The 24,056-nt window shown below is 39.9% G+C and overlaps 3 protein-coding genes across 7 annotated transcripts; 2 read left to right on the plus strand and 1 right to left on the minus strand.

Moving 5' to 3' along the window:
• Positions 1–5,287: 5,287 nt before the first annotated feature.
• On the plus strand, positions 5,288–9,135 carry slc35d2 (solute carrier family 35 member D2). 3 transcript variants are annotated; one of them, XM_071483357.1, is made up of 12 exons: positions 5,288–5,543; positions 5,767–5,800; positions 5,921–6,007; positions 6,099–6,166; positions 6,256–6,327; positions 6,765–6,833; positions 6,943–7,066; positions 7,705–7,797; positions 7,888–7,955; positions 8,067–8,145; positions 8,462–8,544; positions 8,826–9,135. In XM_071483357.1, the coding sequence occupies exons 1-12, from the start codon at positions 5,416–5,418 to the stop codon at positions 8,953–8,955; spliced, it is 1,035 nt and encodes a 344-aa protein (XP_071339458.1). In that variant the 5' UTR covers positions 5,288–5,415; the 3' UTR covers positions 8,956–9,135. The 3 variants fall into 3 exon arrangements, with proteins under 3 accessions (XP_071339458.1, XP_071339460.1, XP_071339461.1); XM_071483359.1 differs by having other exon boundaries at positions 6,943–7,045; XM_071483360.1 differs by lacking the exon at positions 5,767–5,800 and having other exon boundaries at positions 5,403–5,543.
• A 13-nt stretch (positions 9,136–9,148) lies between these two features.
• znf367 (zinc finger protein 367) lies at positions 9,149–14,181 on the minus strand. The gene is made up of 5 exons (XM_071483361.1): positions 13,605–14,181; positions 12,594–12,744; positions 12,160–12,279; positions 11,589–11,727; positions 9,149–11,428 (listed from the first exon to the last, which is right to left on the minus strand). The coding sequence occupies exons 1-5, from the start codon at positions 13,881–13,883 to the stop codon at positions 11,170–11,172; spliced, it is 948 nt and encodes a 315-aa protein (XP_071339462.1). The 5' UTR covers positions 13,884–14,181; the 3' UTR covers positions 9,149–11,169.
• Positions 14,182–19,606: 5,425 nt separating this feature from the next.
• Positions 19,607–24,041, plus strand: LOC139624324 (intracellular hyaluronan-binding protein 4-like). 3 transcript variants are annotated; one of them, XM_071483368.1, is made up of 9 exons: positions 19,607–19,764; positions 19,892–20,133; positions 20,752–20,917; positions 21,108–21,248; positions 21,335–21,406; positions 21,487–21,567; positions 22,734–22,908; positions 23,251–23,439; positions 23,796–24,041. In XM_071483368.1, exons 2-9 carry the CDS (start codon positions 19,899–19,901, stop codon positions 23,862–23,864), a joined length of 1,128 nt encoding a protein of 375 aa, XP_071339469.1. In that variant the 5' UTR covers positions 19,607–19,764; positions 19,892–19,898; the 3' UTR covers positions 23,865–24,041. The 3 variants fall into 3 exon arrangements, with proteins under 3 accessions (XP_071339469.1, XP_071339471.1, XP_071339470.1); XM_071483370.1 differs by having other exon boundaries at positions 23,799–24,041; XM_071483369.1 differs by having other exon boundaries at positions 19,689–19,806.
• The last annotated feature ends 15 nt before the right edge of the window (positions 24,042–24,056 follow it).

The raw sequence follows: 24,056 nt of genomic DNA on the forward strand, positions 1-24,056 counted from the left end.
AGGTTAGAGCCATCATCAGACCCCTGCACGAATATAAATGAACAAATATAAAATGTGAAATATTTTATTTCTCTCTTTCATTTGTACTCTGATGTTTGACTGAGCTGCAACACCTGCATGACTTTGATTAAACGGGCATTTGACCTTAATTAAGTTTCCATAAGACATATGTTGTTCAACTGTGGCCTATATTTTATTTTTTGTGAATCTGGGTGTGGAGCTCTCAATCAGTATCAATCTGTCAAATAAAGTCCTGTCTAAAGAGTTGTTTTTAAGCCTGTCTGAGCCTGCCTGAGTGGAGCATACCTGTACCACACAGTCATCCAGCACCAACAGTTTTAACAAAGAGTCAACTTCAAAATGAAACTAACTTTTTTTTTTCCTAGACTCCGATTACAATAAAGTCTTATCTAAGACTTTGATACTCCATCATTACTGTTTTTTAAACATGTTTGTATGTTTGCTCTGTATCTGGGTGGGTGGGTAAGCAGGTGTGTGTGTGTGTGTGCGTGCGTGTGCATGTGTGTGTGTTTGTGTGTGTGTGTGTGTGTGTGTGTGCGTGTGTGTGTGTGTGTGTGTGTGTGTGTGTGCGTGTTCAGAGCCGGTATTTAAACAGCAAGGACAGATTTCCTCTGCTCATTTGCTCTTCCAACATGGATCTGAAAGTTGCGTTTGTGATTGTCTGTCTCTGTGCTTTGGCCATCACCCCCACCGAAGGTAAGGACCTTACTAATATGACAAATAAATATGTTAAAACCAAGAAAAACACTTGTATTGAATCAGTTTTATGTGTTTATAAGTCATCTTCACGCTTTTGAATTGGTGTATATTTTGGGAAAGTGCAGGTGTGATAACTTTTTTCTCAGTGTGGTGCAAAAAAAATTAAAACAAAAACGTGTTGCACAGGTGTAAACAGTTACCGAGTTGACATTCATGTTCATTTTGCAGTTCATTTTCCAGTTAATGATCAGAATCTTGCCCACTGTTTTTTATTGTCACCCAGCTGCTTTTTCATTTCATGTGGTTTCAGCATGTCAGCGTTCCTCTGATGCTTGCAATCTATTACTTTCCAACATTCTTACCACAGTTCTTAACCTCTCATTGTAGCTGGCATCCCAAAATGCTGCATCAAAACAAGGACCCACATCAGCAGAAATTTGCTGATGAAGGTGGAAAGATCATATGTACAGCTAGGCAACGGTGCCTGTGACATCTCTGCCCTGGTGTAAGTGGAAAAGATCAACGATGAGCCTCAGTGATTTTCGAGTGATCACATGTTTCATTTTGATTATTCATTCATATTGTTATTCATGTATTATCTATGCAGTCTGAACTTAGAAAAGAACTTTTCTTTCTGGGTCCACAGACTTTACATAAAGGGAAGTAAGAAGCCAATATGTGCTCCTCTGAAGCTGAAGACACTCCTGGAGAGTCCTGCTTGGAGAAGGAAACAGAACAAGCTGAAACCAGTTTTCTGAAGATGTGAAAAGAAAATCTCTTTCCAAGATACACGAGTGTTTCATGTTTTCTAAAGCTGGTGTTTTCAAGAGATTGTATCATACAGAGGATCTCTTAGTGGTTTGTTTTTATCGATTATGTGGAGGGTACCATGTTGAACTTCATGTTGTGGCATATTTGTACAAACACTGAATGAAAAATAAGACTATAGGTAGAACTTCATATCTGTGAGGAAACTAAAAATTACTGCAGCTTAATTTTGGAAATGTAACTCAACATTTTTGATGAAAGTAAAAATGGAATTGGACTTTCCTTGTCTGGTCTTTCCTTCTGACGATGGTGATGAAACCCATATCCCGCTCCCTCCTCTGTCACGGTTTATCCCACAGACACAAGCTGCTACAACAAAGGCTATGAAACCTTTTGAAAAAACTTTACCGAGCTCATTTATTTGATTTATCAGGTTTCTTTCCCAGGGAACGAGCCCCTTAAAGTTTCAGGCAAAGAGGTGGAAAAGTTCAATAATATTTACTGTATCTGAGTAGCTTTTTTGTTTGCCTGTACTTTCTTGGTTGTGTATATTTTTGTTTTTTTTAGTAGTATTATTATTATTTAGTAGAAGTAGTATTCTTTAATACATTTAAAGAAGACATCCACAGAGCAGAATGTTTCAACCTCCAGTCTTCTAAAGTTGTAAAGATTACATTTTATTCTTTGCTTCATTTTAAAATAAATGAAAGTATTAATTTCAACACATTTTCCCTTTCTCATAAAATTCAACTTTCTCTGCATCGCGCCTTTAGGAAAAGGCATCACACCTGATGTCAAGTACTATGAAGAAGTGACAGGCAACATTTACATAATCCAAGGCTGAATTGTGCACAAATTCAGGCATGAAGAGCTTTAAAAGGGGGGGTTGGACTGGGACTTCCTTAGGCAACATACAGTGCTTTCCAGGTTTCATTCATGAACAATTAGTCAGTTGTTTTTATGTAAATCCCTATTGTAATTCCTGCACCCACAACAGTTATACAGTACACATGTAGTAATTTTTACTTTTACTTTACTTAACTGTATAGCATCTTTCATACAAGATATGCTGCACAGCTGCACAGTGCTTTACAACAAAGAAATTACATGCATAAAATCAAGGAAAAGATACATTAAATACATGTTATTTATTAAAAATAAATAAAGTGTAGGGTCTAGACCTGCTAAGGTGCTCTGTGATAACATCTGTTATGATTTAACTCTATATTAAGATTTGACTTTACTTGACAAAAATAAACTCAGTTTATTTTGCAGGTTCATTGCTTCATTCACAATCACGTCATCAAGCTATAAATCAGTTAAGCCCTAAGGCATCAGACTGTTATAACAAATAAGTCATCTAATCAAAATGGCAAAAAAAAAAAAAAATACCTACAGCAGATTACCGGAATCTGCCTTTCAGTCATTCAGGCTCTCAAATGTATACACTTTTTCATAGGAATGTACGTGAGCCAAAGCAAGTTCCTGCAAGTTTATTTTCCTTTATCAGAGACCTGAGGTCAAAACCAAACAGCTAAAAAGACAATTACACTCCATGATATCAGTAACTGTTAAACAAACAAGATGGTGTCAGATGGGGCCACAGAGAAAGCTGCCACTACACACTCAAAAACATCTCACAGCTGTGTACCTTTCGACAGCATAATCATCTGCTGTCACAATCCTCCACTCACTGATTCATCAGCTCAGAAAACTGCCAGCAACATTTGGCAGAGGCTCATCCCATCAAAGACGCACCATTTTTGTGCAAACTGTCAAACTGAGGCAGGTAACGCTTCAGGAGAGGTTGCGCATGTGGTCACCTGCCGCTGTGTCAGTTCAAGATGTTTTCTGAAACACTGTGAGGACTTCACAGTTCTATAGTGCCCTCTAGTGGAAATACTGATATCAATGGCCATAGAAAGGAGTGTTCTGTCCATTATGAAGTCACGCTGGCCGACATTTTTAGTCTAAACTCATTCCTCCGGTTTGCCAAAGGGAGTGTGTCAATAAACAGTAGCATCCTGGCAGTAGAATAGCAAATGTTTGTCTGGTGATGTACTTGGCACAGCTATCTAATGCAAAGCAGCACCACATTCTGGATACAGCCCTTCCTCCTCAAATACTTTCGCTCAGGAAACTGGCCCCGATATCGAACACAATCCTTTGTGCTTTAGTGAAGCTTATTTTGGCTGTCAGATTCTTTGTTACACCACTTGACTCCAGTAAATGCCTCACTGAAGATCAGCAAGAATCACTGCCAAGTAGCTGCCATATACAGCATGGGATGTTTGGCTCTCAGCATGTTGTAATCTCAGACTTCGTTTTGTTAAACCATACATACAATTTCGGTCAGTCTTCTTCAGCATAGTGCTTTGCTATCAGCACATTCATCGCAACAAATATGACATCTTTTTATCGACCAGCAGATCTGTTGAGCAACAGCATATTGAAGCTTCTGCTCAGATTGCTGACTCTAGCAAAATACAGTCAAGTAAAGCAGTTTGTCATCCAAACAGCAGATTTATGGGTACAGCGTACTCCACCACACAGTTTCACAGAACATGTCTTGCCTACTGAAGCGTGAGGACCGCTCTTTGTCTCATGGTGTTTACCTTGGCATAGCCATCAGAGAGCTGCTCAGTCAGAAGCTGTTCAGAGCAGAAAATATGCCGCACAAATTTTATTAAATGATTCACTGTCTACTAGTCTAGTCTAGAGTGATGCCGCAACTATGCAGTCACCGCCCTCAGCTATGCCCCCAGCAAGGCCCACCTTGTATGATTTGTTGACTTGAAATCTGCTGTATTTACATATGTGGGTTTAGATACTTAAAACACAAATGTATCTTCTTAAGGATATCAAAACTTCAAATAAAACACAGGGGAAGTGTAGAATACGGGAGCTTTGATATTTATTTTTAAAAGAAAATGAGTGTAGACTGCGTGTGACGTGTGACTCAGGTATATTAATATTCTTGGCCACAGTGCTTTATAATGCACCTTTTAGACTCCTGAGTTTTGGGGTTACTGTTATGTCTCATCACTACGATAAATGTACACACCATATTAACTCAAGAATAAAACTTGAAAGGCACAGAATGTCTATGTGTATACAGTTTATTGCTTAGACATAAACTTTATCAAAGGTAAATGTCTCTGCAACAAGTAACACACAAGAAGCCCAGCTTTCCTAGCGAGCCTGGACAGAAGATTGTACTTGTAAGCTGCAGCTCACATAAGGTACACTGCACAACATGCAGTTCACAGCGCCGAACAGCCGTTAATTCCTTTTTGTAATGCATTTTTGTACACAAACATGTGACTAACTTATATGATACATTTACTGCAGTGTTTTTTTGCAGCATCTGGATCACCAATCATACACTTATATAGATTTTACTAATATCCCTTCACTGTAGGCTACTATTAATGTACAGAACTACATCAAATTTCAAATACAGACCTTTTACTTGTAATAATCTATTTGCACATTATATTTTTGTTGTAACGTTTACTCAATCAAAAATCCACCACTGAAATCTTACAAAATGCATTCCAAGTAAATTGCCTTCGCTCATCTTATTGCCAACTTATTGCTTTATTTTGAAAGTGTAAACTATAGAAAATGATTTAACTTACCTATCAAGAAAACGTGTGCTTTAATCATTGTTATGTTAATGTTTTTTATATGATTTTATTGCACCAATAAGTGGTAAGCAGCCTTGACAACCTATAGAAAACACTAGTTTGACCTAACCCCACTTTTATTATGTAATTATATGCTCGGACCGCCCACCTGTCCCGTCTTCCTGTGTGGGCGTTCGCAAGTGGTTGACAGGAAACGCCAGCAAAACCAGGAATTACACCGCCGTGCAAAAATTAAGTGATTTTCTTTAAACTAGCAGGTGTTTTACAGTGGCCGATTATGTCTGCCAAAGTCTGCCAAGCAACCGCTGAACACTCCGGACTGCACAAGTTCTTCTCGGCTGTGTTTTACGCCGGAAGCTCGTTCCTGATCACGGTGGTGAACAAAACCGTTCTGACGAGCTACAGGTAGGTGGCACTTTGCCGTGCTGTCATTCACACGGTGGCACTGGAGGAGGCTCACACACGCACACACACACACACACACACACACACACGCACACACACACACACACACACACACACACACACACGCACACACGCACACACACACACACACACACACAGGAAGCCTCTGATCCTCTTCTTACCCTTTGCCTGGTCTTCCACTTTTAATGTGTTGGCTTTGCAGGTTTCCCTCCTACATGTGTCTGGGGATTGGCCAGGTGAGATGTGCAAGTGTGGATGTTTTTTTTTTTGTTTTTTTTTCCCCCCCTTCTGTTTCACTGTGAGTCACGTCAGCACACACTCATTTCATCATTTCATTGTCACTTCCCTCCTTTCAGATGATCATCACTGTTGTTGTGCTTTATGCTGCTAAAAAGACCAACACAGTCCAGTTTCAAGATTTTGACAGAAGGATTCCCTTAAAAGTAAGCGTTTCTCGTCTTTCATCATTCATCCTTATGTAGTTATATTCTGTTTCCCATTGTCCGTCATTATACGCTTTTATTTTCTTGCCAGATTTTCCCTCTTCCTTTACTGTATGTTGGGAACCATATAACAGGACTGGCCAGCACCAAAAAACTCAGGTTTATCCACTTTGGCTGTTTGTGTTATTTAATTTAGCAGATTTTGGTCCTTACGTTTCCTAGTGCTCAAAACATGTTGTCTTTTACAGTTTACCCATGTTTACAGTATTACGGAAATTCACCATATTGATGACAATGATCTTGGAAGTATATATACTAAGGTAAGACTATCTGATTTTTATGTTGTTGTTGATGCTTTGAAACACTTTATACTGTTACATTTTGCACTCTTACATAGATTGATTTATAATGAATTTATTAGTAGAATGAAACATGATAGGAGTTTCCAGTGCACGGAAAGAAGGGCGATGTATGATATAGAAGAAGGCGATATGAGTCAAGTGTGCTTATATTCACTACATGCCCATGGACGGATTACTGAACAGGTGTACTGGACACAAGGGGTCAGGAGACTCTAGACCAGAGCCTCTGACTGTGAACATTTCTTGTTGAGAGGTCATAAAAACAGGGGTAAAAAAGAAAGCTTAAGACTGTTGCCCAGTCTCATAGTCCACGCCCATGCACCTGCCTCTTCCTGTCCACTGTTTAGGTTTGATCTGAATCTTTCAATGTTCCTTTTTTTTTTTTTTTTGTTCAGAAAAACATTTCAGAAACGCCTTGTGTACAGTGTTGTGGCCATAGTCTTTGGTGCCATGGTTGCTGCAAGGTATGGATTATTTTTTTTTGTGTTGGATTTGTTTATAGATTGCTTTAAGAACTACACCATGTGCAGACAAAACACCCGTGCTTTCCCTCCTTGTTTGTCTCTGCTCTAGTTCTGACCTGGCCTTCGATGTGGAGGCCTACACTTTCATCCTGCTCAATGATGCCTTCACTGCTGCCAGCAGTGTGTACACCAAGAAGAAACTTGGGATTGACGTAACATACCCTATATATTCTGTAGATACAGACATGATTTACACTGTATGTCACGAGTAGTGTCAGAACAGTTAAATGTATTGGGTAGTTGTAGTTAACTGTTTTATTTACTATTGAAAATGGACAAGTACCAGACAAATTGTAGCCATCCTGCCAAAGAAGGAGGGGTTAAACTTGTTCTCTCCATCCTAAAAACTTGAAATATTTAAGTGATGGATTGAGTGCTTACATTTTTATCCATCTACGACTTTGCTGGGAAACAATGGGTTTGGATTAACCTGTTAACTTTAGCACAAAGGTGGTGCCTTTGAGTTTATTCATCCATCCCTTTAAGTAAATAGGATCTTGGAAACACCAGGTAGCAAATACACAATGTAAAACTGTACTGAAAATATATCAGAAACAGCAGGATACACTGTCAGCCATTGATTTTAAAACTGCCACTTTTTTTTAGGCCTTTATGAGCTTAGATACCAACAGTTATTGTCTGATTTGGAAGTAAAATGTGAAGAATTATTAATTCTTTGAAATATTAACATGCAGTAAAATTAAATGTAGTTTTTAGGTTTGCTGTTTGTGACACAAAAGTCTCCACAAATGATCTGTGAATGTTTAAGTTGGATCGCACAATATTGAATATTTTCCTCTTTTTTTACAAGGGCCTTGGGAAGTATGGCATTTTATTTTACAATGCACTAATCATTGTGAGCCCCACTCTCTTGGCAAGTGCATTTACTGGAGACTTACACAAGGTACATATGGTTGCTGTAATCTAGTATATTCTTTCAGTGTGTTTGGGGATGCTTTTCCTGTCTGACTGCCTGGTATGTTTTGATCCACAGGCAGTCGCATTTGAGGACTGGGTTAAAGCCACATTTATTATTTGTTTCCTTATGTCCTGCTTCATGGGGTAAGTTGCTATAATTCAGTTTAAACTGTTCAATTACTGTCTCCAATCGCTGGCTCTTACATTACTGCCTCGGCTTATCCAGTTTCTTAAGACTCAGCTCTGTGTCTTCAGGTTTGTGTTGATGTATTCTATAGTCCTGTGCAGCTATTATAACTCTGCACTTACTACCACAGTGGTGGGGGCAATAAAGGTAAGAACACTCTGATTTGAATACTATTTTTAGTCCTTATCAGTGGAAGCACTGATAGTGCATATCTCCGCCAAGGTTGGTCAACCCTCCAAATTGATTACTTTAATAATAGTTACTTGTTTTTTGGCCCATGACGATGGCTTATCCTTCCACTGGGGTTTTCGAGATGTTCTGCTAAGTAACAGATATGAAACAGTACATAACTGAAATAAAGAACCTCCTTGGTGGAGGTAACTATGTGTCATCATTTCTTATCTGTCCAGTTTCACTCATAAAGATCATCACTAACTTGCATGAATATGAACATTTTCTCCAGAATGTGGCCGTAGCGTATATTGGCATATTTGTGGGTGGAGACTATCTGTTCTCTTGGACTAACTTTCTAGGCCTCAGCATTTGGTAAGATTTGATTTATTTTTAATATACATTTAATACATTCACAGGTCTTGTTCCGTTAGAGCAGCAGTGTGAGATTAATTTCCCTCTCAAAGACAATGACTAATCCAGAGTAAAACAATGTTGTATATGCTCACAGTTTCGTTGTTATCAGTGAGTAAGTCTTTTTTTTTTCCCCCAGAAAACTTTTTAATTAAAACTTTTTTCAAAATTACACACAGTCGGTCACTAAATGGCATTTTTCATGGCCCAACAATTCATTGCTTTTATCTTTTGCTTTGCAGTATGTCAGGTGGACTAGTTTACTCATATTTCACCTTTAATACTAAATCATCTGGAGGTAACACAGAGGGAGCACAGGAGCTGAAGATTCCCATTACAGAAGACTCAACAGGGAAGCAGTCTGCCTGCTAAATGGACAATATTTTAGCATTCACCACTTGGTGCCATCGTTCTGCTTCATATTGGAGCATAATGTTGCTGCAAAACTTGTATATTTATTTAAATTCAACAAATTGATTTCCATGGATATTTTAATGATGCTATTTAATTCCACTACCTAATCACTAGTGAATAAAATTGACAAGAAGAGCACACACATTCTGGGTCAGGTTTCAGTGAATGTTTATTGAAGACCAACAATTACATAACAGTGTGGACAGTCTGTCAGAGAAATCCTACCTTTTAAAATGTGTAATAAAACATCTACCAAGCAAGCAGGATCACTCTATGCATGTCACAAACAGGAAAACTGTTGGAGGATGTTAGCAGAGGGGGAAAACTGAAACTAAAATTCAACTTCAAAGCTCTTGTAATTTGTGCACACTCAATATTCTAACAAACATAATGTGTATATATATTAAATGCCATAATCTTTCTCAGACCACAAAATAGGCTAAGGGTTAAAAAAAATGCTTCAAAATATACTATAACTGGGTACAATAAATCATTTGGTGTTTTGATTATCAACAATTAATTTGTCTTCCAGTTTCACCGCAACTCCACAAGGATAATTTGTATATCAAACAGATTCAAACATCACAGCTCGAGTGACAGAGTGACAGGTTGTTGGTGGAAGTTTCCCCCAAAACAACCAGAACCAGGGCAGTTATAAGAGATGTCATACAGTGTTGAAGGATGTAGTGTTGCGTGTTTAAAAAAAAACAAACAAACAAACAAAAAAAAATACCCAGCACTACACAAATCAGTTTATGAAGAACAGGTGCCATTTTCGTTGACACGTAGAACAGATCTAATCTTCAGTGCATTGCAAGCTTAATCCAAAACTTCAGTGGGTTTAAGTGCTTCATCAATTTCAATGGGATGTCTTAAATTTATGTGACAAACTTTGAAGTTGGAACATTTCCCTTTACGCATTAAATGATTCTAGTGCTCTCAAACATATGAACAAAATGTTAGCCAGATAAAAAAATATATATATGGTGAAATAAATACCTCATAATTTAAACTTTGAAATGAGATGACAGATGCACCACACACTGAAATTATGCTATGCCTTATTATAACTGGTCAGTCGCCTTTTAATATAAAAGGTAACTGACATTCATTGTAAAACGTCTCCTGTTTGGGTGGAAAACAACTTTTGGCCTGCAGGTTTTACTCGCATTCCTTGTAACTATGAGGAAACTGTTATTAAAATGGAAATATGGCATGTCCTGAAAGGTCGCCTGGACCTTTACCCATTGTAGAATACTTAGAAGATTGTAGGTAGTGGGCTCGGTAATGTCAGGCAGATATGGTTATGTATAAATAGAGACAAATGGCAAAGCTGTAAAAGTTTGGATTTTTGGAAAAGACCTCTGGATTAGGCTTGCAATGATCACCTCTCATTCGCATATAAAATCACCATGTCACATGTCAGGACTGATCTAGCTCCCCTGACTTTTTCTTTTTTGCCTCCCTTTTGTCCACCTTTACTCACCACTTTTTTTTTTTTTTTAGAGAGAGAGAGAGAGAGTTGTACTGGTGAGGCTAAAACTATCTGAACCTTTCTCAGTCCATTTCTACCACCCCTCCTGTCACCAGTGGCAGTGAAGTTGTGCTTACAAGGCTGGAGATGAAACCCGGGAGCATGGTGAGAGGTCATCTGACAGTCAGAATGCAACTTAACATTTCCTATGTTTGACCACACCCTGTATCGTTCTGTCCATCTGAGCTTAATCCATATATACATTAGTCATACACACTCTCTTACACTCACAATATACTTAAAAAACTCGTTACCATCAAAGTGCAAACAAAACAAATTAAAAACATAACAGGTACTCTTTCTTTGCCCGTAGAAGACAGAAGAAAGAAAGACATTCTTCATATAGTCAAATCTACAATTATAGCAGCCTAAAAGAATAAAATGAAAGCTGAATAAGGTGCTTTAGCTTGTGCCTTCCTGGTGCTGTGGGGGGGGGGATTAGATGATGCTGTGCATAACACTGATCTCAGGCAAACTCTCTCTCAAAGTCTGGTTTCACAACTTGATAGAACAAACTAAACTAGTCTTCGATCTGTGTTTCTGAACGATTTTTAGCTACAGCACATATTGTAGGAAGGCGGGTTGGGAAGGGAGGTATGAGGGGAAGGGAAGTCCAGGATTGGGAGGTGGGTGGGTGTTCAGGCAGACAGGTTGTTGGCCAGCTCAATGAGCGCCAGAGCACCATGGAGACGCTCTCGTTGCTCCTGGAGGCGGCGCTTCGCAGCTCCTCCCTGGCTGCCCTTCTCCTCCTCTGCCATGTCTTCCTCTTCTCCGTTCTCTTCATCGGACTGGAGGAACTCCATGGGATCCTGCTGCTCCTGGTCCTCTGCTCTTGCCTTGCCCTGTGGCTTCACCTTGGTTGTTGTAGGGGCGCGCTGTTCGCGAGTTCGCCAGTACCTGCAAAGACAGAGAAGATTATATTAACATAGAGCATGTAAGTAGAAAATGACAAGAAGTGTTCGATATTCCAAGGCTCTCCTCTGCACGCTGTATAAAACTACGGCTCAGTCCATCCATTAAAGAGCAACAATATGTGCAGTCTTGTGTATTTACTTACTTTGCCAGCCACTCTGCCACTGCCTTGTTATCCACAGACTGGGCCTTCCCCAGGCCCTCCTTTGGTTCCTCCCTCTTCAGACGGGAGAAAGGATGCTTGGGGCAGTGACGGTTGGCATGGGTGAACCGATTGCCACATCCTGTGGAGAAAGCAACAGATAATAACACATTAAAGGTCATGAATGCTGATTTAAAAAAAGCTAAGACGTGTTATGCATGACCTTTTTGTGGTTTACAGTAATGTATGAAGGCAGTAAGAATGCACAGGTGTTTTTAATAAAGTACATAGTGAATAAATGTTATTGCTGTTATGAGTCGGATAATTCTAGTATTGGTTTTCGGCTATTACACTTGTATTATAACACACAGTTGCACTGTCAGTTTTGTGTTTCTCAGGTACTTTCCGTATGCTTCAAATATAGCTCAGCCAGTTAAAGCTCTATCAGTCCCAGCAATGAGCCACATTTAATGCCATTGGAAAGTACCCTGAAAATTCAAGTTCACAAAACTTTTTTGTTTGGCAGAACAACTTTGCTTCAAATCAATCTGTTCAGCTCTCCTTTAAAACCCACCTTTCTCTGAGCAGACAAAGGGTTTCTCCCCCGTGTGCAGCCGCTGGTGCGTCTTCAGCTGACCACTCTGGACAAAAGCCTTCCCACAGTTTGGGTAGTCACAGAGATAGGGCCTCTCTCCTGGGGGGGTAAAAGAGGATATTGTTAAGCTAACAGCACTGATTTGGTTATACACAGTGCTGCTTATATGATATACACATGCACAACTTCCAAATGTGAACACTAAAGCCATACAAAAATTAGAATATGCTGATTAATTGTCAGTCACATAATTATGCCCCCCCCCCCCCCCGCTCAGCATATTACTGTTATATTTGCTTAAACAGGTGTTTACATGACCTTCCCCACTTCTGGTCGTGTAGGAAAGAGCATGATGCAATCACAACACCTCAACCTGTCCTCAGGGCACCTGTGTGCCTTGCTATCTCTCTCACCTGTGTGTGTCCTCTTATGAGCCTGGAGAGACTTCTCTCTGGGAAATACTCGGTTGCAGATGTTACAGCGGATACGGCTGGATGAGGTCTCTCCCTCACTTATCAGCTCGCGGACAGTGTCAGCCCGCGGACGGCCCCTGCGGATACCATCCTGACAACAAGAACACAACAAGAATTTTTTTAATTTTTTTTTTACTTTGGCTTAATTATCACCTTAAGAATTGGTTTTCTCCTCTGGTAGAACAGCAGCTGTAACCAGATCCAGAGCATGATTTGAGAAATTGAGTATAACATGCTTCCAGGTTGTATGACCTAATAAAATTTACAATATATGAGTCAAGTTGGGACATCATAATTCAAACAGGCACATTATGTTAACACTCCTTCTTTCACGTATATGCGCATTTTTCCATTGATGTGTATTTGATGCGGTTATCGTTTCCTTAGACGGGCTCACGTGTTACACTGTAGCACGTTTGACCGGTACAATTCATTCACATCCGGTTACAGTTTTGGCGCGCTACAATGCGTCATGCAGAAGCAGCTGCTCCAGATTCAGGAAGTAACGGGGTTTAAATCCAACATGTCACACCCTAATGCGCGGGCGTTTTTTTTTAAATGACTCTCCATCTCGGCCATATTAAGGCTGTGGCAAAACATCATTTCACCGCTTTAAGTACCCGCGTCCTGAACAATGAACTTATATTTCTCTCTATATTGTGCTGATATTCCACGACCGGTCGGTTTCGACTTGTTTGTGTTTTAAAAGATGTCAGGAACACCATGCATGCACTCTGTCTCCCCGCAGCTCATGATATCAGTAGTAGTTACACATTATGGCTGCTCCTGTACGTTACAACTGTTGCTTTTAAGTGCATCACGTTGTTGCTGGAACTACAGGAGGAGTAACTTTAAAACTGTCTTTTCTGCTCAGTCTGGGCAAAATGACTGTCATGTCACTTTGTAAGCGGCGTCATAACGATTAAAATAAGAGTTGTTGTTTTTTTTTACCTTTATCTGGTCAGGTGACGGAGCAGTGTCCGCTTCTCTGGCCGTCTGGGTGCCGGTAGGGGAGGAAGCCCCGCTCACTGAGCCCGGGCTCAGCGTCACATTATGGGCGTTCTCCCCCCATTTCCACGGGTACACCATGAAGTCGCTGAAGCCGGGGCTGGTCGGCGTCAAGGCTTCCGCTTTTCTGGGTTTGATCGGGGTGGTCTTGATGACGGACACCAAAACTCTTTTGGGAGAGTCGTTGCAGAAAATAACATGCGGGTGCTTGTTGTCGGCCATCGTATGGATGTCAAAAATGTCGGTGCTGGTCTCGAAAGCAAGCAAAGAAATTGTCAAAGTTCAAACTCTAAACGATTCTTTCTTTAAAAAAAAAAAAAAAAAAAAAATCAACAAGTAAGAGGCATGAATCGTGCGGCTTTTCAATCTGGAGTGAATATGTCCTTCATTTCCGAAGAGGAATTAGAAGGAAAATCTCGGGTCCGTCCTTCGCTACAAAGTATCCTGAAAAGATACAAAAGACACAGTCAGATATGAAGATGACGGGGAGCTTCCTTCTTGTCGCAGCGGGTCGTCTGAACTGACCTGTGTGAGCCCACAGGAGCTGTTGTCCCGCGTTGCAAATCGCGCCGGAGAGGTGGCCAATCGACGGCATGGATTCAGCAACGTCGCCGCAGCGGCCCCGTGAAAACCAATGGGCGGCACAGAAAGCGTTGATTGGTCAAGACGTTTCGTCCAATGAGATTTAAACACTTGACGCGGGCACTCGCACGCTGACATCAAGATTGGCCAATGGAGATGAGAGGGAGCGCTCCTCCGGCCTCCACGGAGCCAATGAGAGAGAAGGGCGGTTAATTTTACACCGCGGAGGAGCAGATGGCCCATTCCCGCGCTGTGGAGTCTGTTTATGTTATTACATTTTTTGGTCAATTTAAAGGGAAAGGAAACGGTGGCTCAGAGGCGCCAAAGTTACGTAATCATTATAGGGCGGAATTACTTGAACAAAGGGTGTACTGTGTGACTTAAAAAGAAATTGAAAGTGAGGGTTATTTGAAAATGTGTGTGTTAAAATACTGTATAACATCGTGGTGGTTAATCCCCTAAGTATTATCTACATGTTTGAGAATAGTCAGATACACAAAGGTAAGTGGAGAAAGGGGTCAAACGTTTAAAAGTTTTGTTTCGTTGATGCAGATGAATCTAAAGATCCAAATTAGAAAATTAGAAAACAACACCGGATCACTTTGCAGTTTATCTTAAACAGGCAGATGAGTTTAACTTGACATGTTATTTTGAGTTCAGAACCAAGGTCAGCATTATTATCACCACAATCATGCTCATCCCAGAGTAGACGGGATATAATAAATGACATGTGTGAAACAGTATTCAGAAAATAATATCAGTTTCATTCATGTGGGTTCCAGTTCATAAGGGATCTTAAAGGAAATGAAATTGCACGTACACTTCCAAAGGAGGCAGTCAAACAGCAGAATACCAAGGCAAAAGGTTTAATTAGTAACAATATTATGAAAGACTGGCAACATAAATGGAATAAGGCAAAAAAAAAAAAAAAAAAAATGCTAATAAAAACAAGGTGGGCACTATGAGAGCAGCAGAAACAAACACCCAAACATTATAACAAGGTTAAGATTGGGACACGCAAGCCTAAATAAAACATTATATCTCATAGGTAAATATCCCTGTGGCCTGTGAGAACATTTGTCAGTTGGTCAAAAGTTCTAATATTATGTTAGTGTCAACAGCACACTTCAGAAAAAGAGACAATAAAGGGGCCACTCAGAAAGCAGGGATTGGAAGAATTGAGTATTTAACACTTACTCACTCTTGGAGTAGGGAGTTGTAACAGTTTGGTGGTTTATTTGAGAAAAACATTTTTCTCTTTTTTTAAGGGGTGAATCTGGTCCGCACTCCAGCAGGTGGGAGGGGTAATGCACCTTTACATTGGTCACCCACCAATAAAAAGGAACATTTTCCACTGACGCATGTGAAATCCACCGAAATCAGTGAATATTGCGTTTTGCAAAGATTTTTAGTTATAGCAAAATATAGTCGATATGCACATGCAGGTCCCGGGACTCAGCACTGCAGGACTTTCATTTTTGATGCCATCAACTGACAATTTTTGGTCCACCAGCATTGTTGGACATATTACATCCAAATGAGTTTCATTTCAACGCAGGGGTATAACAGCTCTGCACTTGTAAATAACTGAAATAAAGTGTGCAGTCATAGTGTCCTAGGAGTTGTTCCAATTATTCACTGTGGTGCAACAGAAGTCTTTCTGTTTGTGTTTATGTGTCTGCCTCATTGTTGTCAGGCTGTCTGGCTGTGTCTCTTACTCATTCACTGTTAGTCAAAAAAAGGCAGTCCAATATATCCTGTTGTGTCTTTAAATCATAGATGAACCAGTCTATTGTGCTGGAAGGAGAACTGATTTACTGTCAAATGCACATCATCCAGATTATAGCTATACACACTATAGCCCTGCTATTTTTTATGATCAATAATCAATTGTCTCTCCATATTTAAATGTGGTGCTCCTACATTATCATGTAACAAATATCTTTGGCTATTTTGTGCATTCAATGCAAAATATAGTAAAAGTATGTCAGACTCATTTCCATTGTGATTGGGCACTTGAGTCTGTGAATTTAGATTCTATTCAGTTTAACAAGTGTATATTAATCTGACTATAGGACCCTATGTCTTGGAGCTCATAAACTACTCTCTATGTTTTTCTTGATATGCATTAACACTGACACACTGATATAAATTTTCAGAGTCCCCCACCCCCTCTGTATGTTGAGACAGTAGGTTGACACCACAGACTTGAACTTTCTATTCTGACCACTAGATGAAGCTAAATTTCACTGTGTGAAATATATCCTGACTCATCCTGCTAGCGAGAATGACACAGCTTAATCAGGTTTTAAGTATGTTGATCTAAATTTACACTTGGAATACATGGATCTGAATATTACAAAATGAGGAAATTCATAAGGTTATTTTACAAATATCAGTCTCATGGTCGTTTATCTAATGATCCATGATGGGAAATTAGGCACTGTCTGTAGCAAAGAACATCATTCAGATAGAAAGCAGTAAATACATTTTGACATTTGCACTACAGATAGATCTACATAGTTTAGTGGAAAGGAAATGTAAATGTGAAGACTTAAATGGGATGTCCTTCAAATTGCTCCATGATATGGAAAAGCTAAGGCAACTTGATGAGTGCTGATTTCTAAGCAAACCTAAGTACACAAGTGTCTATTTAAATAAAAGCTGTCATACTTGGCTACTCATAAAGTACAAATGGGCCTTCAGGATGCTGCTCAATAGGTTTGTAAAAGGCATCACCTTATAGTTAACTATTATAGTTACTAATAACACAACATGTTGAAAACAAAATAACTATTCTATGAGGAAGGTTATAAACTGGAATAGGAAAGAGGAGGGGATAATCAGTTTGAGGTTTTTTGTTTTACCTGAGCAAATGACACTGGTAGCAACACATAAGTCTTTTGTCAGACATAACTTGAAGGAAGAGAAGTTCAGAGTCCGACTTCATTCAACTTCATTCTACAACAGTGGAAAGCCACCCTCTTGTTTTGCTTCTATTTCTATTACAACCAGCCAGCCCATCCTGACACTCTCCATTAGCAGGTCACTGTAGCGTCCAGTCTGCCCTGACGAAGCAGTGCCACTCAAAGGGCATATATCATTAAATATTATTTGTATTTTTGTATAATGTCCAAATGTTAAAACAAATAAAAACTTAAAAGACAAAAAAGTGTAACTGCCACTAACTACTCTCAGGTGACTAAGAGAACAAACTATCTAAATATCTATCTATAGGATGATGTTTTAATGTGTAACCATGGGAAACAACAGGGAAAACGCCTTGTGTGTAGCCCCTTCAAGTTGAACCTTCAACCTGTTTGAAAAACTTGAAGCCTGCTGCATATTTGATGACCCATTGATAAATTGAGATCTGCATGTCAGAGTTTACTTCTAAAATAATCAAGTTCCATTAGAAAGGTGCTGAACCTGCCAGAATTCTCTGCAAAGTAAACATGGGGCTGGATAAAGATGAGGGTCAGCAGGTTTACATTACGGCTGTTCTGCCTTGTTTCCCTCATAGTGAACTAAATATTGCCAAGCTCCGCTTCTATCAAGACATCTTACTGCAATGAATCTGGAGGAATCGGCGCAATATATTTGTTAGTTACTTCACAACATACTGACATTACACATGAAAGATCTTCGGTGGGTTAGCTGAAATCATAAAGGACGAGTTAGCAGCTAGAGACGTGATAGATAGCCTCCATCCCCTCATCTCACTAGTGACCTGCAACTCACAAAGCATTTCTGTGCTCTGCATAACTATTGTTGTAGTTTTGCGTTTTGTTATGTTGTCATCTGAACATAAAAACATTTACTGCATATTTTACAACCATTTTTCATTCAGTCAGCTATTTAAATATAAGCAGGGTGCACAATATATGTGTTAGAATTGGCCTAGAACTAATTAGGCTATATCGACTTTATAGATATAAGTAAATTTAACTCAAATCAGAAATTGTTTAAATAACATAAAACAACTATGCCAAGCTCACAAGGGATGACCTTCCAATTATGCAGACTCTGACCCCAGGGTCAGAGAGGGGGTTCAGAAGTAGGAGAGGAGCAAGTCATTTTAACAGTTCTGAACATCTGAGTGGACTTTACAAAAACTGGGACTGGATTGGTGTTTACAGTGTATTTCCAACTGCATTGATTTATGAATGGCCTGAAATCTGCATGAAACCTGAACTGAGATTAAAGAAAATGAAAGAAGATTGTGAAACAGCTGAATTAATTTGTACAAATTCTTATGTTATGATCTGAATCCATTTTGTTTGCCCAGCTGCAGTTAATAGTTTCCATACTGATGGTAACTACTTCTATACACTACAGGGATTATGGTGAGACACACCTTTTAAACATTAACTCCTATCACTGAAACCTTTTTATTTTCCGAGAGGAGGATGCTGAACGCAGTGATATAAAATATTTGTGTCAAAAATGTGGGAGGTACAGCAATTTAAAAAATGCCCCTCTCTGTTTCCCTCTGTGTTTTCTGGTCTCAGTTAACACTGGAGCCAACGGTGCAGTCGGATGGTACTCCTGTCGCTCAAAGGCTCATAGTTCAAATTCTGTAAGTCACTGTGCTTTTTTAGTCACATTGTGTGGAAGAAGACAAATCTGCCTACGTTCCGACAAATAATGAGGTGTAAATTTGTGGCCATGTGGAGGAATCAAATCCACATACACACTAATGTAGAAGTCTGAAAAGGTCAGGAAACGTTCATAAAACTGTCACTGTGTAAAAACATGAATGGGATTTCAAAGTTGAATACAACCAAAAATGTAGAAAAGTTGAAAATAGCTGAATTTAGTCTGAGCTGATGTTAACTATGTGCCAGAGCAGCAGCCTATCAGGGTTAGTTAATGATCAGTTTTACCATCAGACCAAAATACTGGAGTTTGGGGATATTACTGTCAAATCAAAACACTAGCTTCACCATAATTACAAATGTTAGCCAGCCAGGGGTCAGATTTAAGCATTCACAGCTAACATTAGCGAATCATGGTAAAATAAGCTAAACCTCCTTTGTGAGAATGTGAAATCACTCACACCAGCACTTAGCATCACTGAATGGTTGTTTTTTTTTTTCTTCTTCTTCTTCTTCTTCAAATTTCATAATTTTTTATTTTAAATTTAGCTAATGTAGTATCTTAAAAACAGCTTGTGACATTCATTAAGCTTCAAAATGGAAATATTTATCTTTTATTTCTGAATGCTATACATTTATTTATCCAGGATAGTTTAAAAAAAAAAAAAAAAAAAGAACAGCAGGTTCTGACTAAGCAGAGAATAGCCCTCCTGCATTGGTGGAGGACTTGAGCCAAGTCGATACAATGAATATTGATCAGTGAACAGCCTATTGATGAGCACATGGGCGTGGCCTCGCTGCTCTCCACACGTGAAAACATTTAAAAGTGTGGACTAAGTGTTGAGGGGCATTTTGTTGGATGTTCACTGGGCAGGCGAAGTGTGGTCCGCGGCTCTTTGCTGTTCTACCTCGACAGGAAAACGGTGGATTCTTGACTTTTATCCTTGCTCTGTTGCATTGAGATTGTGAGGAGGGAGCTGTCTTTTAAACTCTTGTTTTTAAAAAAAAAAAAAATTATTATTATTATTTTATTTTCCCGTGTTACCACAGGCTAAAAATGCTGCCGGACGCCTACGGCTGCGTGGTGGCGAACAGGTTCGGGAACCTTCTGGATGATGACGCGGACCCGTTCGACTTGATGAGCGAAGTGGAGACGGAGAAGGAGAAAAGGAAGAAGAAGAAGAAGAAGGAAGACGATAAGAAAGCCAAGCAGAAGAAACCCGGTCAGAAGGAATCGCAGAAGGACAGACGCGTCCCCATCACGTCGTCGGATGGTCAAGAGCCGGCTCCAGGTGAGCTCCGCACGCTGGGCGGCGCTGCGCAGCCCGGATCCGAACCATTCCGGCCGCTGCTAGTGTTTCTAGATTTGGACAGTCCAGCCAAGAGTGGCTGGTCCGCTTAGGCTTTGTCAGCTGCTGATGGTGCAAGGTCAGCGATGTGCGTGCTGTCAGGGTGGGTGTCAGCTGCCAGATGGTTTTGTAACGCATTTAAAACTGTTTGCAAATGCATGCTTTTACTCCTGACATGAGAATCAGCTAATAAGTGAAACACCCTACAAATTTCATAATTTTTTTTATTTTAAATTTAGCTAATGTAGTATCTTAAAAATAGCTTGTGACATTCATTAAGCTTCAAAATGGAAATATTTATCTTTTATTTCTGAATGCTATACATTTATTTGGACACTAGCTTTCTCCTTTTGTTTTATTTGTATAACACACCTGTTTCATGGCAGAATGGAGGTTGTAAAGATTCAAATATCCAACCAGCACTTGTGGTGGTCTTGTAGACTGCAATAAGTGGGCTCTGCTGATTAGTGGTTCCAACAAGAATGGTTTTTGTTTGCTCCGTCTGACCAGAAATGTAATTATCTAAAATTCTCAAATCATTTATTGACAATCTGTCCTCAGTCCGTAAGCAGCAGCAGCAGCAGCAGCAGCAGCAGGAGGCTCGTTCTCGGCCAGTGATTGAGAGTGGAGATGGCAGAGAGGAGGTCCAGAGGGCCATGAAGAGAGCTGCCATCGGGGAGCGTAGGGCCAACCAAGAGGAGTACCCACAGGAGTTTTCCATCTCTAAGTATGTGTTCTCATACAAGCTGAGGCTAAAATAAAACTGCCAGAGTCGGCACATGCACTCTGTTCATACAGCACTGATCCAAAATTCATCTAGAAGTCGTCTTTACTTACTTCACCCACAAATCTGAAATTTCAATAAAGGACATTTTTCTGCCTCTGGAATAAACTGAGTTTTCATGTGCGTTCCTCAGGCCTTCCTATTATGCAGACTCTGACCCCAGGGGCAGAGGGGGGTTCAGAAGCAGGAGAGGAGCAAGAGGTGGTGGATACATAAGAAACCAGGACAGTTTCAACCTGAGGGGCAAGAGAGAATATGATCGACACAATGGAACGTACGTCTCTGTGATCATGTAGCAGTTTGAAAAAGTTGATTTCCCTCATAATGGTGTATTGACAACCTTTCTAATAATCATTACAGAGGCATATCTCCAGAGGAAAAGAGAGGCGGCAGAGGACCCTGGAACTGGGGTTGTGTTGAAGAAGCTGCAACGTAAGTGAACTTTCACTAACAAAATGTAAATGACAGCAATAGGGACACATTTCTGTGTTTTCATGTCCTTTTTTGTGAAGTGAATTAATGGAGGTGACGTCCGACGCGCCAGTCAAATCTGAGGAGCCCCAAATACCTGCGGATGAAGAGAGTCAGAATCGGTGAGTGATGAACATAAACACCTTTTCTAAAAAGGACCACATCATCTAATTGTCAAATTCATCTGTCAAGAGGGAGAGTTGACCAGTCTAAACTTGTGTAACATTAGACTAACCAAAATGGAGGATAAATTGTCTCTATGAATTGTATTTTAACATTAATAAAACTAAAGAAGAAGAAAAAAGCCAACTAGCCACTCTGCTCAAAAGACCTGAAGATATACACAACTTTTTCTTATTAAACACTGATCACATTTGTAACTCCTGAACTTGCCCAGAATGAAATTTGCCTAAAAATTCCTAAAGTTTAGGCTGTTCCAATATCAAATTTCCGTGTTTGTATTTATGGAAAATACCAAGATATCTGCTGGCTTAATATTTTTCAGATAAATTTGTCGCTTATAATGATTGTGCTGGAAATCTTTGAGCTGGAGAAAGACGATCACCAGGAGTTCAGATGTCTTAGGCAGAAGTATTTATTGTAAGCGTGGCACCCAGGAGAAAATGATGACCATTACACTGTCAGCATGTGAATCAGTGTAGTGCCGCGCCAGTTTCCCAAAGATGTCTTGTCTGACAGTGAACATATATTCCCAGGTATCACATGGTTGCAACATTTTACCACACCTTACTCCCAAGTAAGGCTAAACTATAATCTAAACATTCACATTTGCTATAGGAAACCAAAATGTGCACTGTCACACGTTCTTGCCTAAGTATTATTACGCGTCTCGTCCTTTCACTTATTTAGCTCATCCTTGACACTAATTAGATTTGAACAATATTATCTAAGTTTATGCTTTCCTTCTACCTCCTTATCGATGAGACCTTGGGTACCCCAGCTATGGAGGATAGTCGTGGCTCCGTCTAGACACAGTCACAACAAAAGCTAAACAGTGTAATGGTGAAGGTTGTTATGGTCTGAACTCTGGGACTTTGAGTGAGGCTTAGGAAAACAAGAGGAGCATTGGAAGTGAAGAAAATGTCCTTCACAATAATTAGCTTTCAAAATGAATTTTGACCTAATTTGGAGTGATGCATTTAATATATGGCTCCCAACAATGTGCCACAAGCTTTTTGGTCATAGGGCACTTTCAATAAATGAGAAACAACCTAAGAATCTCTTTATTTGGCAGTATGTGACAGTAGGTTGTCCACAATTATGATAGAACAATGGAAGAGGAGGATGGAGAGATGGTGGTCCAAGTTGCCATGGAGATGACCCTTGACGAGTGGAAGGCCGTACAGGAGATGAGTCGTCCCAAGGCAGAGTTTAATATTCGCAAAGCAGAGAACAAGATTCCCTCCAAAGCCAAGGTCATCCACCAGTCGAAGCACCTGGAGGTGAGAATGTAAAACAAATAGAATCTGTTCACAAGAAACCCGCGAAACCCGAATGAGCCATGACTTAGCAACATAGTATGAAACCCTAATCCTTTAGCAAACAGACACAAGTTCTTCAGAAATGTGTAAACTAAGCAAATGGTGACTGACGCTGAGGTTGTCTTCTGTGTCATCAGGCCTTAACAACCTAAAAACCATAATGAGAAAATTGACGGAAAAAGCTTGGCAAAGAGTGTGGTCTGCAGAAAGACCTTTACATGCTGGCTAATGGAGATGTTGAGGTGTACCTGTCAGGTTCAACTGTCTATCAGACTATGTTCACTGCTTGCCTCCAACCTTCAGAACTTCAAGAAGACTCCGGAGGACATTGAGGACGAAGGCAACTTCCTCCGTAGGTCTGTGAATGACATCACCTCCCTTCTGGAAATCAATTTCGGAAGTCTTGGACGCCCCACTCGTGGGGGTCGGGGAAGGGGAGCACGAGGTGGTCTGACTAGTCGCCCAGAGAGACCTAAACCCATATTGGAGAGGGTATGTTTTCAACTCTCAGCTAAGGAAATAAATGTTTATCACTGCTTTGGCACATAGTGTGAGACAACACAAAAGGACCTACTTAGAATAAATGCTTTTACCAGTCTTGGTAGGTAGATTCTCAAATATTTAAGAATTGCATTTGAGCATTTGCTTATTTTCTAATGGGGACTGCAAACGATTGTTGGTAGAGAGGATTTAGACTCATAAAGCCCAGTGTTCTCAGATACCTAACTACCAGAGAATCAGTGGCAAAGCAATATTATATTACAATCAACATAAGAATTGACCAGAATATTAGGACTAATGTTAAATAAATTGCATAATCTTAAAGTTGGTGATGTCTGTTTTCCAAGCAGGAGGATGAGCTGGCTCCTAACCCAGACGACCCAGAAGACTTCCCAGCACTATCAACAGGAAGATAATTGAATACATTTCTCTTCATTTTCCTCCTGTGGGAAAAATTTGTTGCACTTAACACTAGATCGAAATTACTGTTTTCATGTTTCTGCTGTTCTTAAGATTTGGGGTTCTATTGCACTGAAGGCACTATTCAGCATTTGTCTCCTGGAGAATAAATGCTTCTGCAAGTTTATCTTGGAGCTGTTGAAGTTTTA

This window comes from Trachinotus anak, unplaced genomic scaffold, assembly GCF_046630095.1.
Source record: "Trachinotus anak isolate AG129_WGS33_773 ecotype Australia unplaced genomic scaffold, CSIRO_AGI_Tana_v1 ptg000008l, whole genome shotgun sequence".
Lineage (NCBI taxonomy): Eukaryota > Metazoa > Chordata > Actinopteri > Carangiformes > Carangidae > Trachinotus > Trachinotus anak.